This window comes from Argopecten irradians, chromosome 6, assembly GCF_041381155.1.
Source record: "Argopecten irradians isolate NY chromosome 6, Ai_NY, whole genome shotgun sequence".
Lineage (NCBI taxonomy): Eukaryota > Metazoa > Mollusca > Bivalvia > Pectinida > Pectinidae > Argopecten > Argopecten irradians.
This window is the reverse complement of record NC_091139.1, coordinates 29423577-29439956: the sequence shown is the minus strand read 5'-3', so window position 1 is coordinate 29439956 and position 16380 is coordinate 29423577. Positions and strand designations below refer to the sequence as shown.

The 16380-nt window shown below is 34.3% G+C and overlaps 2 protein-coding genes across 8 annotated transcripts in view; one reads left to right on the top strand and one right to left on the bottom strand.

Annotated features, from left to right (window-relative positions):
- LOC138325569 (E3 ubiquitin-protein ligase MIB1-like) overlaps positions 1 to 5485 on the top strand; it is a 72054-nt gene extending 66569 nt beyond the window's left edge. For all 4 annotated transcript variants that reach the window (XM_069271329.1, XM_069271327.1, XM_069271328.1 and 1 more), the window contains exons 21-22: positions 1595 to 1698; positions 2006 to 5485. In XM_069271329.1, the coding sequence (XP_069127430.1) occupies positions 1595 to 1698; positions 2006 to 2146 (245 nt within the window). In that variant the 3' untranslated portion in view covers positions 2147 to 5485. The remainder of the gene's footprint in view (positions 1 to 1594; positions 1699 to 2005) is intronic.
- A 1743-nt stretch (positions 5486 to 7228) lies between these two features.
- On the bottom strand, positions 7229 to 16151 carry LOC138325570 (piRNA biogenesis protein EXD1-like). 4 transcript variants are annotated; one of them, XM_069271330.1, is made up of 7 exons: positions 15514 to 16151; positions 13149 to 13383; positions 9789 to 9916; positions 9198 to 9278; positions 8926 to 9039; positions 8400 to 8518; positions 7229 to 7802 (listed from the first exon to the last, which is right to left on the bottom strand). In XM_069271330.1, exons 2-7 carry the CDS (start codon positions 13270 to 13272, stop codon positions 7574 to 7576), a joined length of 795 nt encoding a protein of 264 aa, XP_069127431.1. In that variant the 5' UTR covers positions 13273 to 13383; positions 15514 to 16151; the 3' UTR covers positions 7229 to 7573. The 4 variants fall into 4 exon arrangements, with proteins under 4 accessions (XP_069127431.1, XP_069127432.1, XP_069127433.1 ...); XM_069271331.1 differs by lacking the exon at positions 15514 to 16151 and adding an exon at positions 14380 to 14521; XM_069271332.1 differs by lacking the exon at positions 15514 to 16151 and adding an exon at positions 14114 to 14321.
- Between the last annotated feature and the right edge of the window lie 229 nt (positions 16152 to 16380).

Here is a 16380-nt window from a genome sequence, read left to right as displayed (position 1 = left end):
TACTATAAACTCTATGTCTACAACTCTATGAGAATTACTATAAACCCTATGTCTACAACTCTATGAGAATTACTATAAACTCTATGTCTACAACTCTACGAGAATTACTATAAACCCTATGTCTACAACTCTATGAGAATGACTATAAACTCTATGTCTACAACTCTACGAGAATAACTAATATAAACCCTATGTCTATAACTCTACGAGAGTTACTATAAACTCTATGTCTACAACTCTACGAGAATTACTATAAACTCTATGTCTACAACTCCATGAGAATTACTATAAACTCTATGTCTACAACTCCATGAGAATTACTATAAACTCTATGTCTACAACTCTACGAGAATTACTATAAACTCTATGTCTACAACTCTACGAGAATTACTATAAACTCTATGTCTACAACTCTATGAGAATTACTATAAACTCTATGTCTACAACTCTACGAGAATTACTATAAACCCTATGTCTACAACTCTACAAGAGTTACTTGAAACCCTATGTCTACAACTCTACGAGAATTACTATAAACTCTATGTCTACAACTCTACACGAGAATTACTATAAACTCTATGTCTACAACTCTACAGAATTACTATAAACTCTATGTCTACAACTCTACGAGAGTTACTATAAACTCTATGTCTACAACTCTACGAGATTACTATAAACTCTATATCTACAACTCTACGAGAGTTACTATAAACTCTATGTCTACAACTCTACGAGAGTTACTATAAACTCTATGTCTACAACTCCATGAGAATGACTATATACTCTATGTCTACAACTCTACGAGAGTTACTATAAACTCTATGTCTACAACTCTAAGAGAATAACTATATATAATGTCTAAACTCTATGAGATTACTATAAACTCTATGTCTACAACTCTACGAGAATTACTATATATAACCCTATGTCTATAACTCTATGAGAATTACTATAAACTCTATGTCTACAACTCTACGAGAATAACTATATATAAACTCTATGTCTACAACTCTATGAGAATTACTATAAACCCTATGTCTACAACTCTATGAGAATTACTATAAACCCTATGTCTACAACTCTACAAGATTGACTATAAACTCTATGTCTACAACTCTACGAGAATAACTATATATAAACTCTATGTCTACAACTCTACAAGATTGACTATAAACTCTATGTCTACAACTCCATGAGAATCACTATAAACTCTATGTCTACAACTCTACAAGAATTACTATAAACCCTATGTCTATAACCCTACGAGAGTTACTATAAACTCTATGTCTTCAACTCTACGAGAATAACTATATATAAACCCTATGTCTATAACTCTACGAGAATTACTATAAACCCTATGTCTACAACTCTATGAGAATTACTATAAACTCTATGTCTACAACTCTACGAGAATAACTATATATAAACCCTATGTCTATAACTCTATGAGAGTTACTATAAACCCTATGTCTATAACTCTATGAGTATCTTACCTATCACATCATATATATATGCCCAGTATGTCTAGTAAACTATGGTTCCATATGTCGAGTGTAAACAGCCGATGTAAATCAGATATGATCTGTGATTACAGCTCCCCCTGCTCCCCAGCCTCCGGGAGTAATGAACAACGGCTCTCGTGATGTGTCTAAAGACATTCAGAAGCTACAGCAACAGTTACAGGACATAAAAGATCAAGTAAGAATTATTGAAATTACATAGCATATCAAATTTTACTACAAGTTCTTCTGTAAACAATCACCAATAAATCATTTGGTTTGAGATATCCCTTGCTTCCTAACAACATGATAAGAACATGCTCTTTGTACTTAAATCAAACTCACCTATTGAAAGTAGCTATGCTCAATTCAAAATATTTTGTTAGTTTAGATTAAAATTTTCACTAGATATATATGAACATATAACTTGATTAACCAAAACCTTGCTGACATGAATTGATAAGATTTTTGAATGTTTGATATCTTTTCTTTTCCGTCTCTTCCAGACCAGCTGTCCTGTGTGTATGGACCGTCTGAAGAACATGATTTTCCTGTGTGGACATGGTACATGTCAAATGTGTGGAGACAGAATGGCCGAGTGTCCCATCTGTCGCAAATCTGTGGAGAAACGCATCCTTCTCTACTAGAAAGGGGAGACAACTATTGTTACAGGGGAGACAACCACTCTTTGCCTAAGAAAACTGCTCTTCTAGTTAAGACAAATGAAAATGTGTCTACAGCTTTGCTAGCTAGGGGAGACAACTGTTCCTTTTGTGTAGGATCCTCTTGTGAATGATATAACTGGTTGAGTGTGCCATATCTTCTAGAGGAACAAAAATATTGCTGCACTAGGGTAGACCTTGGATGAACACACTTTTGGTAGGAGAGATCATTTGACACAAGTGACAATGAAATAGACATCAGCTTTCCCTCCTGTTGAACTGAAAAATCACGTATTACTACTCAGACAAACTTCATTCTGACTATCAAATATCATTTCTGTAAATTGAAGTGTTTATGCTGCTTATTTCTTGCCGCTAAAATGTGGAAGAAAATTACTATGTGCACTAATTAAAAAGCCATTTATAGAGTATTATTTGCTATCATCGTTTTGATATTGAACAGAATGATGTCGTAAACTTATCAGACTGATATTGTGATATATAACCTTCCATGTTTCACCCATTCCTGGGTTTTTTTTATTTTTTTTTTCCTGACCATTAGTTTAAAAATCAGTGTGATTAGATCATAACTTACAGAGTTATTGCCCTTCGCAATAATAATGATTGAACCTTTTGAACATGGTGATGAGAGTTGAAATGCACCAAGCTTAATGAAATTTTGTATGTAGACCTATTAGATCTATGTTCCCATTTTGTGAACAAAAGACATCAGTTGGCTAGTAAATGACATAACTAATTTGTATCAAATATCAGGTGACCGTTAAGGCCCACGGGCCTCTTGTTTTCTATCAATTTCTTAATTAAATTCCTAACGTAATAACTAACTCAGTAAACCTGAATTAATATCAGAATTGTTTTTACATCCATAATTAAGACAATAATTTATCCCAATATGATTGTATTAGTCCAATGATTAGATCAAATATGATCTATTGCAGGCATGTTTTCTACAGTTTTATATAATATTCATTTTATTGATCCAAACTTAAGTTTTTATCAATTTTGCAAAGCTCCTAAATGTAATATGTTTTCTCTATGATTATTGTTGTATCATTATTCAATATATTCATCTGCTCTTTTGGAATCTCTTTTCACTGTCGTTCATTTTTACAAAGTTTTTCTTTAAACCTTAAGTAAATAACATTTTTAATTTAATTGATAGAGAACACCGTAATTATATTTCATTTTCTATTACTTATCATCCAAATTTTTTGTTTGTACAAAAAGCATCACTGAATTATTAGGTTGCTTCAAAACCATTTATCCTTGATTTAGTAGGGAGTGGACTAATATTATACAATTAAAAAAACAATGGATATGTTCTGAAATCAGAAAATCACATTGTGATTTGTTATTAGATTATTTATTGACTTAGATTTTCAAATATTTAACTGTAATTACTTTTAAAACATGTACTTGTAGATGTATTAAGTATGTGTTATTTACTTATTTTCTTTATTTTTCAAACGGAAGAAAACCAATTTCCATATAATTTGGAAGCATCTGTTGATCACAACCAATCCAAAGACACATTTCATATCAGGAAGTTGGTATAATTTTCAAATTTTCATGTATTTCTGAAATATTTGTACAATGTATTTGATATATAAAACTGAAAATCATATACAAAAATTACTGTGAAATACGTTTGCTCTCCCATGAACAAACTTAAAAAGTCAATTTGTTTAGGCATTAGAACTTGACAGTGTAAAACCTGAATGATCTGAAATTCTGTACATATATGTGTAGAGTATACAAACCTTAAAAGTGTACAAATTTGTAGTTCTTCTTTAGAGAAAACCACTCTGTACATTTGTAGAACTTGGGTCTTTCTGCACATTGGTAGAGTACTCTGTACATTTGTAGAACTTGGGTCTTTCTGCACATTGGTAGAGTTGACCCTGGGGTCAGCATGTTTATCATGTGATCATTCTGAATAAATACATGTATAGTTGGTCCCAAGGTCATTCTGTAACACTAATATGTTTGTGGTTCATTGATATGTAAATGTCTTCAGATATTGTAGTGATCTTGTACATTATTTCAGCATGTTTTTTGTTAGCATAAAATGATATTTTTGTTTGTCAATGCTAATGTAACAATTGTTTTCAGTCTTTCATTAAGAAGTAACTTTCATCATCACCAGCTTTTGTATATTGCGTTTTCATTATGGGATAACGCATGTCTTTAAAATAACTATGATGTGTTGAATTAATTTAAACACATGATTGTTTTATTAGAATTCTCGTACATATGTGAGAATATAACATTCTTTAACAGCATGTTAAGGTTGAGCTAAATGGATTACCTCCCTTTGCTTTTTCCATATTTCCCCATCATTTCATAATAGCATACTCGACCAAATGATGACCCATTTCCCACCATATTGATTTCCTATTGTATGCTATTGGTGATGCCTAAAGTAGGAATTTACTACAGAAAAGTGTATTCAAGTCAGAGTTTTTGTGTAATATTCCTCTATGGTGAGGAACTCGGGAAGTATGTGCTGCTCCAAGTATCATTGCAACCTCAAAACTGAAGTCAAGTTTTGTTATGAAACAAATCACTGGTGATTATAGACTTTGTGATCAGATACATTGATCTTCATGTCTTTGACTTTTTTTCAACAAATAGCTATAGGTATACTTGCTACAAACACATATATTAAAAAGGGGAACTCCATGATATATGTAATAGGAAATAAGTTTAATTACCGATAAGTTCTGTTTTACTGATAAGACATGACCGTCTTTTTATAAGAATATGTTTCTAAGATGATAAAATAACTTTTTGTTTATGATTTCATGTGTTAGCTGAACCTTGACTGACTCATGATGATTTGAGTACAGTGATAGATTGTGGTCATCTAAGTTTTGTGGTAATATCTACATGTATAGTGGTACTGAACACACTGTAAGTTACAGTGTAATGCGGTAGTTGTGAAGAAACACTCTCTGTTGCGTCCTGTCATTGTCCTAGAGTTCTCTGCCCTTGTGAGTCAGTTTTATATATTGCATAGATATATTAAGTCGGTTTTTGTTTTAATTCAGTGTTGTTACTTTTTTGATCAACTGTTAAAGCATTAATACGTGCTCATAAAAAACAGATGACATAGCTAAGGAAATACTGAACTTGAAGATTGTTGTAAAACTGTGATAGGAAACTGAAATAGCAGAAAGTTTTACCAGTCCTCCCGCTTGGTAAAGAGACTTCAATCAGAATCAAACTGCATTTACATGTTGTGTCTTTAGTGATAAATTATTGAAAGTGATATAATAAATCTATGATTGAAGAATGCATACATTTATTTGTGTTGTGTCTTGTTTTAGCCAAATGACAAGTACATTGTAAGTATCAGACAAACTTTCACTTTAAATTTGTATAAATATAGAAGGCAGCCCTTCACAAGGAGGGAAGGCAGCAATTCACAAGTAGGGAAGGCAGCTCTTCACAAGGAGGGAAGGCAGCCCTTCACGAGGAGGGAAGGCAGCACTGTACAAGGAGGGAAGGTAACAATTCACAGGCAGGGAAGGCAGCACTTCACAAGGAGGGAAGGCAGCCCTTTACAAGGAGGGAAGGCAGCACTTCACAAGGAGGGAAGGCAGCACTTCACAATGAGGGAAGGCAGACCTTCACAAGGAGGGAAGGCAGACCTTCACAAGGAGGGAAGGCAGCACTTCACAAGGAGGGAAGGCAGCACTTCACAAGGAGGGAAGGCAGCCCTTTACAAGGAGGGAAGGCAGCACTTCACAAGGAGGGAAGGCAGACCTTCACAAGGAGGGAAGGCAGACCTTCACAAGGAGGGAAGGCAGCACTTCACAAGGAGGGAAGGCAGACCTTCACAAGGAGGGAAGGTAGCAATTCACAAGGAGGGAAGGTAGCAATTCACAAGCAGGGAAAGCAGCACTTCACAAGGAGGGATGACAGCACTTCACAAGGAGGGAAGGCAGCCCTTCACAAGGAGGGAAATCAGCACTTCACAAATAGGGAAGGCGGCCATTCACAAGGAGGGAAGGCAACACTTCACAAGGAGGGAAGGCAGCCCTTCACAAGGAGGGATTCACAAGGAGGGAAGGCAGCCCTTCACAAGCAGGGAAGGCAGCCCTTCACAAGGAGGGAAGGCAGCACTTTACAAGGAGTGAAGGCAGCCATTCACAAGGAAGGAAGGCAACCCTTTTCCCTTCACAAGGAGGGAAGGCAGCCCTTCACAAAGAGGGAAGTTTAATGTCCAATCAATTCAGGGATGACAAATAGATTATTAGGAACCCTAACTTCAAATTAGATGACAGTTTGCCACTGAAAAACCTTATAAACTGTCATTGATTCTACAACATTATGGTTCCAGATCATGGAAGTCTTACGTCCAAAACAGTCTTTAGTTTAGACTTAGCCAATCAAAACCAATGTTACTAAAAGTTAGGTCATAGTTTATTGGTTAAGTCTAAACATAAGTCTAAGATTGTTTCGTGATCATGGAGCCTGGTTTGACCTTATTAATTACCATACATAAATACTTATAAAGAATCGCTCCTGCCAGAACACATGCCCCTATATAAGTTAACTATCAGTAATCAATTTATGCTACAGAAAGATTCAATACCAAAATGAGATATGTAATTAATATGAACTATAAAGTGTTCAGAAAAAATCCTTCTATCAACAACATACAAGAATATGTACATTAAACACTTATTTTGACTACAGATCATACCTGAAATGGAAAACAAAACTCATGACAAGTATATGAAATGAAGAGGAAGCCAGTGGTATCATCAGTGTGGCCTTTTACTACAAGTAACCTGGGTCACACTTGGTCTCCTGACAAACCTTGTCTTCCAAAGTAAATGAGATAGCAACAAAGAAACCTTTAAACCGCTTCACCAAAATATACACAGCAGTGGAAAGGCACGGCATGTCAAGAAAGGGTATTGGTATGGTTGGTGTGATTCGCTCGAAGATGTACAATCCGGGTGTAAATGAAGTCAACAGATACCTGGGGGAGTGCTGACAATGAGGTGTTTCCCATCAGATCAGCTCACTATATCATCATACATGTAATACCACCAGTCCGTGGTTGGTTGGTTTATTGTAAAAACATTTATTGCAATAGAGAAAAAAAAATGGATTCAAAGTATAAGCAGCAAAAACAAAAACGTAAAATGTGGCGAAATTGAGCAGACAATGAATCCTAAGAAAGCGGTAGGGACTCTGAAAGAATCTCGATAAGTAACAAAGCAATAAAACAATGATAATTAATGTTCGTATTGCACAGCCTCTGATTAAATACTAGTCGTGGATCCCGTGTTGAACAGGGAATATACTGAACAATGTCATGGAAGTAATTTGTCATTAATCACATAATAATACTGATCTATTGTTGTCCTATGGATTCTACACTTCGTCACAGAATGGCTGCTTATCTGGCACAGTGTCTCTAACGTACGGGATATTTTCCCGGGACATCATGGGTGCCGGGATCTGGAACAAGTACCGACGATCCCGATTCTCTTGGTGTTTCCGGGAGCACTGAATGTCTTTGGCCTTCTTTGGACTGATGTACAACAAACGATTTTCCTCACTCCGGCAGTCAAACCAGTCCAGCCAATCAGGACTCAACTGTCTGGAGGACAAGATAGTGACAGGTAAGTATTATTAACTTGGCATATACAATTTGTGTAATATAGAAGTCTCTATTCCAAATTTTCAGCCACATAGCCTTTGTCATGGAAACACTACCTTACTCTTCATGTCACCATCTCGTTTTTCTCTGTAAGCTGCAAAGTGTTTTCTTGACAAAGGCTACGTAGCCGAATATTTGGATAAGTTCATTTACATTACACAAATTGTAAATTTTTAATATTTAAACGTAAAGTCGCATACATAACGCTTACTATCGAATAGAATACAACAATGCAACAAACTTTTAAGATGACTCTTTACGATATATTTAAGATAATATTTTCGGGCTCAATAACAGTGGCAATTGTAACTGCTATATTTTAGTCATTGCTTAAAGACCTTATTAGACGAAAATCTGCCATGCATAATCACCCAACGTAATAATCATTCCATTTTCTAAATCTGGAACAAAGACAATATTGCGAGTTACAGACCCATGGACAAACAGTTCATGTAGATATCTGGAATACGGTGGGATCCTGGGTAATCAAAGAGTAACACAGAAAGAGGTTCAACACAGAAACACCGAGTTACTCACTGTTGTATGATATCGTACAAGTCTGGAACTAAAGGAAGGACTTCTGAGGCGGCCACATTTAGCATGGCTCTGGTGACAGGCCGGAGTCCCCAGTAGTTCATATCGGATTTTATCCGGCTCTGTATAAATGAAACGAAAATCGTCATTCAAATTGTCTCTTGTGTTTGGCTTATTTATTTCAATTATTAATCTTGTTTGTTCAAAGAAAATGTTGTCATCCTATTACAAATTAACGAATTACGTCGCCAATTGTAACACAGTATCTGTTTAGCTGAAACAGCTGCGCAATTATTTCAAAAAAATTTTTTTTAAATATAGAAAAATCTGTAATTCACATGTTTATATAGAAGTATGTTATAAATGCATAACACTAAAAAATATTCAAAGCAAATCTAAAATTATTCCGACCATACATATTTGACTATTTATATGTAAACAATAGCGTGAATTTTGGACTGAAAATAAAAGCAATTTGCTTAGGTTTTTTCCCCAAATTGAAACGAATAATAAGAGCGGTAACACCTACCTGTAATTGTGGATCAGGTATATACCTATCTATGTTGTACCGTTTACATAGACTGTCGAATGTGATTCGTCGTGGTGGCAGGCCCATGGATTCTAATATAACAGAACCCGCAGTCTGAAAATAGTACAAAGAGTGCTATACCTATCGAGCATTATATAAAAAGTATATATCTACAAAATTATCAAATGATTACATCGAATTATGTACTGTAAATTTATTTTATCGATCCCCTGAATTTTACAAATAAACTTTCATTTCAGTGAATTTTTTACCTGTGTATCAAAGTAGTTCTTGAGTGTCGCTCCAAACGAGAAGTGGAGATTAGCGCTAGCCTGACTGCAGTCGTGGATAACCTGTGTAGTTATTGGGGAAACAATGAGAAGAAATTGATGATGTACATATGTCTACAGATCTACGAAAGGCAACTAATTTTGTGAACATTTCATTTTATTATCCTTGCGATGTAAGCATTTGAAAAGCTACATTAACGAAAGATAAAGATTTCAAATGTTTGTGAACATTTTGTCTTATTATCTTTACGATGTAAGCATGAGAAAAGAAGCATTAACAAAAAAAAGAAAGAAATATCTTAAATGTTGTGTGACGAATTCGTCTTATAACCCTTACGATGTTAGCATTGAAAAACTATATTAACAAACAAAAAATAAAGATTTCAAAGTTTTATGAACATTTCGTTTTATTATACCTGTGATGTAAGCTTTTCAAAAACTACATTAACAACAAAAATATTTTTGTGAACAATTATCCTTACGATGTAAGCTTTTGAAAAGCTACATTTACAAAAAAAAAACGTTCAAATATCTTTCGTCTTCTTATCTTTACGATATACTTATAACCAATACCTTGACAATTTCTACAGACTGCAGAAGACGTATAAGACCGCCATCGAGGACAATTTCTGGTTTGACCTTGGTATCAAACAGGTAAACATTACCTTCACACGTGGACACTGCAATCAGCGTCACCGTACCTGTAAGGTAAGTCCAATTCCAATTAAATGTTCACTTCAATAGCAAGGGACTTGTGTAGAAAAAGACACGTTAAAACAGAAGGAATCTTTGTTGTCATAATAAATCAGAGAACTTCCTCGAAAACCGGACGTTATTGAGACGTCACAATGGCTACATTGACTGCGTATTGATTTGCAAAAAATAATCCCTATGGAAAAACTATGGAATTGTACTTTTAAACTTTTATGTCATCAAGCAGAGTGAGAAAATAATTATAATCATTGATGTCACTATTTTTAATTTCATCGAGTTTTTACGTGGATTCAAACTTTGCAAGTATTATATGAAATTACAAAACATTGACACCAATGCTTAAATGAATGAATTAATTAGTGTCGTATATGGCATAGGACACAAGTTTAATTATGTTGTAAGTAGTATATAAAAACGAAATGCTTTACAACGAATCCGTCAAATATCACATTGACAATATTATCTGCTCACAAGTAGCGCAGTATTGTTTATAAGGATGAAGATACCTTACATGCTTAAGTATCACTAAATTAATGATATATTATTATCAAAATAAGAGCATACTTTCATTACTGTATTACTGTGTTAATTTATATACGTATTTCACCTCTGAGATAACTTTTCATCCCCCCTCCCTTGTCCTTTATTTTACCTGTAGAATTCGGAATGCCTGAGACCCCTCCTTGTAATAACATACAATATATTGTATATATTGACTATGGTTTTTAATGCTTCCATATTTGTTTTTTGTCGTGTAAACATACTGATATTTTAGTTGTATTCTACTGTTATGTAACAATGGATAAGGTTTGAATTGGTTGATTGTTTACTTCAATACTTACCTGCAAGTCACATGAATATGTATTAACAGTCTAGTGACATAGTTGTAGTCGTATTAACAGTCTAGCTGACAAGTTGTAGTCGTATTAACAGTCTAGCTGACAAGTTGTAGTCGTATTAACAGTCTAGCTGACAAGTTGTAGTCGTATTACAGTCGATGTAATTAACAGTCTAGCTGACAAGTTGTAGTCGTATTAACAGTCTAGCTGACAAGTTGTAGTCGTATTAACAGTCTAGCTGACAAGTAGTTGTAGTCGTATTAACAGTCTAGCTGACAAGTTGTAGTCGTATTAACAGTCTAGCTGACAAGTTGTAGTCGTATTAACAGTCTAGCTGACAAGTTGTAGTCGTATTAACAGTCTAGCTGACAAGTTGTAGTCGTATTAACAGTCTAGCTGACAAGTTGTAGTCGTATTAACAGTCTAGCTGACAAGTTGTAGTCGTATTAACAGTCTAGCTGACTAGTTGTAGTCGTATTAACAGTCTAGCTGACAATTTGTAGTCGTATTAACAGTCTAGCTGACAAGTTGTAGTCGTATTAACAGTCTAGCTGACAAGTTGTAGTTAAACAGTCTAGCTGACAAGTTGTAGTCGTATTAACAGTCTAGCTGACAAGTTGTAGTCGTATTAACAGTCTAGCTGACAAGTTGTAGTCGTATTAACAGTCTAGCTGACAGTTGTAGTCGTATTAACAGTCTAGCTGACAAGTTGTAGTCGTATTAACAGTCTAGCTGACAAGTTGTAGTCGTATTAACAGTCTAGCTGACAAGTTGTAGTCGTATTAACAGTCTAGCTGACAAGTTGTAGTCGTATTAACAGTCTAGCTGACAAGTTGTAGTCGTATTAACAGTCAATGAATTAAACATATTGTTGGATCTAAAATTAACTATGTACATATCAATTAAATGTTCTACGTCAATGTACCCTTAAACCTGTCTATAACGATCACGGAAGTGAAATAGAATTATGACATCTAACATGGGTCATAAAAGTGGACAGGTATAAAGATTTTCCTAGGTCAACACAAGGTTTCAGATTTACCGAGTGATTTCTTGTCAAACTGTCCACTTAACGGACCCGTGTTCGATTAAAGATGCTCCACCGCTGACAAATGGTATTTTTTCACTATCAAAAACAGGAGGAGACGATTTAGTATTTTTCTTCAGTTACAAATATTACTTACTTTACACCATTACCACCGTTGAAAAGTTTGAGCTTCTAATTTTACTTCAAGTTAAAAATATGAAAAATAATTAATTGCATCCCGAAAAAATTCCGTGGCACTATATTCTATATGGAATGATGTACTGATTGCGCATGCACCAAAGGAAAATTAAATTATTCATAATTATTTTTTGTGTTAATTAGACATATATATACACGATAAAACACCAATTATTGTTCAAATGATGAATATAATTTATGCTCTGTCGGCGGTGGAGCATCTTTAATTGTCCCATAATTCAAGGAAAAATGGAAAATATGAAGAATTTCACTTCTTTTAATGGTCTTTATTTTAGAATGGGATGTGAATTATATAACACCACATCGTTAAGAGATGAGGAAGGTAAACACTATGGAGATATCTTTATTAATATCAACGTTTCATTATGTCCGGTCAAAATTAGTGTGCAGTACAAGCTACGATTTTTTCGAAACATTTAAGGTATTTCCCAGTCTTTATTAATGATTAACAATCGTATTTTTCATTAAATAATATAGTTATAAGGTTATAACTTTACCAGTAAACAAATTTGGTGTTTTGTTTTACAACAAATGCATTGCAACAATATAAAGGGACATACAATGATTCAATTTTGTCATCGATTGTAATTTGAAATTCAATACTCATTATTTCTAAAGCTTTCCCATTGTTAACTAACTAATCAAAAAGTCAATAAGATGACAACTTCGTCCTTTTTACTTTTTGAGAGATGTACTTAAGTTATTATAGTAAAACTGTCTTATCTTTAGAGTTATATCTATATTACATAAAACGTGACCATTCCAATAGAGATATATCTATATTACATTGCGAAAAATTATATCTCCAGTTATATCTATGTAACGAAGTAAAAACTGTCTATTCCCTCAGAGATATCTCTATATTACCACGAGTAAAAGCCGTAAATTCCCAAAGATATCTCTATATTACCTAGATTAAAAGCTATATTTTCCACAGAGATATCTCTATATTACCACGAGTAAAAGCTGCAAATTCCCAAAGATATCTCTATATTACCTAGATTAAAAGCTATCTTTTCCCACAAAGATATCTCTATATTACCACGAGTAAAAGCCGTAAATTCCCAAGGATATCTCGATATTACCTAGATTAAAAGCTGTCTATTTCCACAAAGATATCTCTATATTACCTACCCTTCTTGCCAACGTTGATACCCTTGCAGCACAGTCCAACTATTGGTACTTCCAGGCAGAGTAACTTGTTCACTGTCTTCTCTGAGGCAGCGATAGAGTTCACGTAGTGCAGTTTTGGAGGCATGGTGCACCTTGTCTTTATAATCTAAGTGTTTGTCTTGTTCTCCGTACTCTCTCTTAGTGGTCCTTCTTGATTATTCGCCCGTATGACAGGTTCCCCACTGACTTGGTCTACCTGTAACAAAACACCATCAGTATCAATAGGCAATGTGACTATTTCCTCGACCAGGTAAAACATTTCCTCGACTAGGTAAAACTTTGGTGTTGGTAGGTACAAAGCCAGGTACATCAATAATGTACAACAGTTTATCGTAAATCGATGGCAGCCTAACACAAATGACCAACCTTGAAAGGCATTACCGATTTACACGTGAACTAAATGTAATTCTCGTGTTGTCCTGTCACTTACAGATGATTGATACCATCTGTACAGCCACGTAGGAAATACAAGTACATGTCCTCGATTTGATTGTTAATGGTAGATGATACTAATTACGTAAGATTAAGAAATATTTATTGTTACAGTAACGGTGTACTTTTCATATCATATTATCTATGAAACGCAAATTTAATCGAATGACTTCCTTTTGTGAGTTTAATGCATTTGCTTGGGTCTCCTGCAAGTGTAGGATTAATGCTGCAGTGAGACAACAGTGTAATTTAACAGCAGAGGAGGAAATGGTGTACCGACAGAACTTCCTGGTTACCGATGATCGACCAAATCCCATTCCGCTACAGTAATGTAAGCAAGTGTCCAGCCATCACAAGGAGACCAACTCTTTTATCATAGTTCCAAAACATAAACACACTCATAACATGTACTCCAAACTAATTGTGAGAATAAACTCGTGATATTCACCAATATGTGGATTTATAAGTAAGCAGTATTACAAGGAAACACACACAAATTTTACCAGCCTTTCGGTGCAATGATGACAATGTCCTCCAAACGAAATTTGGGAAGATACTTTATACTTAAAGGTCCGGGCTTTGGTATCTGAACAATGATTCTGAAATTAATACTTTTCTTTGTGTCTGGCATTAAATATTATTGCTATGCCAGGTGGGAAATACAATAGATATATACAATGTATATCAATACAGGTGCGAGACACCATAATAAGGACGACTTGGATGATTCACTGAGTAAACAGGGGTTCTGTATACTTACTATTTATCTCTGTGTCTAGTCTGTATAGATCGATACATACAATCCACGGAATCCTGGATACAACCAACATATGCATTCATAAATTATTACCTGTTTTTTTTGGTGTCGCTTTTATCATTAGTGTTCCTCATTGTGATTTAGGTTATATGTGTAGTCATTTTTACACACACAAATCAAGAGCTTTTAATATTTTATTCACCACAACCATTTACCAACATTTTGAGAATTACAATACTTACAATGAACAGGTTTTAATTTTAAAAGTACGCATAAGATCTGAAAATATTTTTTAGAAACTTATACAGTACCTCTTTTAATAGCTAAGCTAAGAAACGTGGCTTTGCATGTCTCGTACACTTTAACGACAAAAAATGTTTTACTCTCTTTGTACTGAGAATTATCTGGTAGAATTAGGGACATACTTTATAGTTTGTTCAAAAGAGGCATGTCTGCAATTATAATATTAAATCATCGACGTTTTCAATACCAATTTTTCGACTGTGTATTGAGTATTATTTAAAGCTACACCGCGTACATATCGTTCTGGACTTATCAACATATAAATAAACCGCTATACAAACTAGGGCACAAGGGATTATCAAACCTATAGTACTGTAGGGGACATAAAGCATGTGTTTTGTCACTTGTACAACCTATCGAGTCTGTCGACAATACAATAGTAACACCTGTATATTGTTTCTGGTGTTATTCTTTATACCACAATTACAGGTAACGTCAAACTAAAACCATGAACTGTGTTACTAAGTGTAGAGAAACTAATTTATTTTCAATAGATGATGCAGGTTTTAAGTGTAATGGGAGCTACGGTTGACAAATGGTGAAGCTCGTTACTATGTAGATATAATCCCAAGTTAAAGGTCCATATTAAGCCGTTTTTCCGGGTATTGGCGAGATATTGATTGTTTATATACGGAAAGTCTTACTTTATGTAACCACTCGAAAATTGGCAATCAAGGTATGGCGCTAATATACAATGGTTAATATTATGTAAAACATGAGCCTAGACAGACATATGGGATATCGATATTTGTAACATAGAATACAAGGTGTATGTATATAAATCAATGAGAAATATATTATTTGTAAGTAAATATGTGTTAATTCTACACTTACCTTCTGGTCAGTAGATCATAGATGTAACTCGTCCTTGGTGAAATGATTTATAATCAGAGATATCCTGTGACTTCAGCGTTGTGAAAAACAATTTTACTGTTCAATTAAGAGCCCACTTTACCGATAAGAGAACTGTCAATGTATGATACACACAGTTAAATGAGAAAAGACAATTTTCCTTTTCAATACAAGCCATTTAAGATTTTGTACGTGACCATATTTAACTTACATTTAAAGTGACATAAAGCCTTTCAGTATAAACGTTAAGCTTGATTGATCACAAAAAATGAGCCGATAGCCGGCTTTCACCTTCTGGTTACCGCTGTGTTTACATTCTGTCCTAGTCTTATAATGTACCTTGTCACAGACCTAGTTTGTCTGGAACTATATGCTTAATGCATTCTCAATTCAGAAAAAAAACGCCGTTAATGAAATATATTGATTGAATATCTTGTCCCGTTTCTGTCTTGCTAAGCTCCTATATAAGTAATATTAATATGTCGAGAGTAAATAAACATCTCATTCTAGATATTTTCACATTAAGTTTTCCGAGTTAAGATTAGCTCCAGGTATATCAAGCTAACAATCTGAAACCCTGATATGACCATTCTGTATGTGTATTAAACAAGACAGGGCGGTGTCACTGATATAAGCACCAAATCTAATGTCTTAATTTTAGCAACGGAACGTTGTACACACACGTTGTGAACTTATACGTGAAGATTTTTTTTATTAATATTTAAAATTAAAACCTCATGAAAATAAGATATATTAAAATATTTTTTATATTTATATTAAATAAACCAAATAGCTTGCACATTTTCTTTATGAAATGAAATAAGTTTAAATGTAAAATTGTGATTAGTC

Bases quoted from the DNA above. Each gene is read 5' to 3' on its own strand.
- LOC138325570 (XM_069271330.1), bottom strand. From the start codon at position 13,272: ATGCCTCCAAAACTGCACTACGTGAACTCTATCGCTGCCTCAGAGAAG. The intron at 9,279-9,788 runs GTATTGGTTATA...ATAACTACACAG, and splicing joins AGTCTGTAGAAATTGTCAAG to GTTATCCACGACTGCAGTCA. The intron at 8,519-8,925 runs GTAGGTGTTACC...TCATTTATACAG, and splicing joins TACCTGATCCACAATTACAG to AGCCGGATAAAATCCGATAT.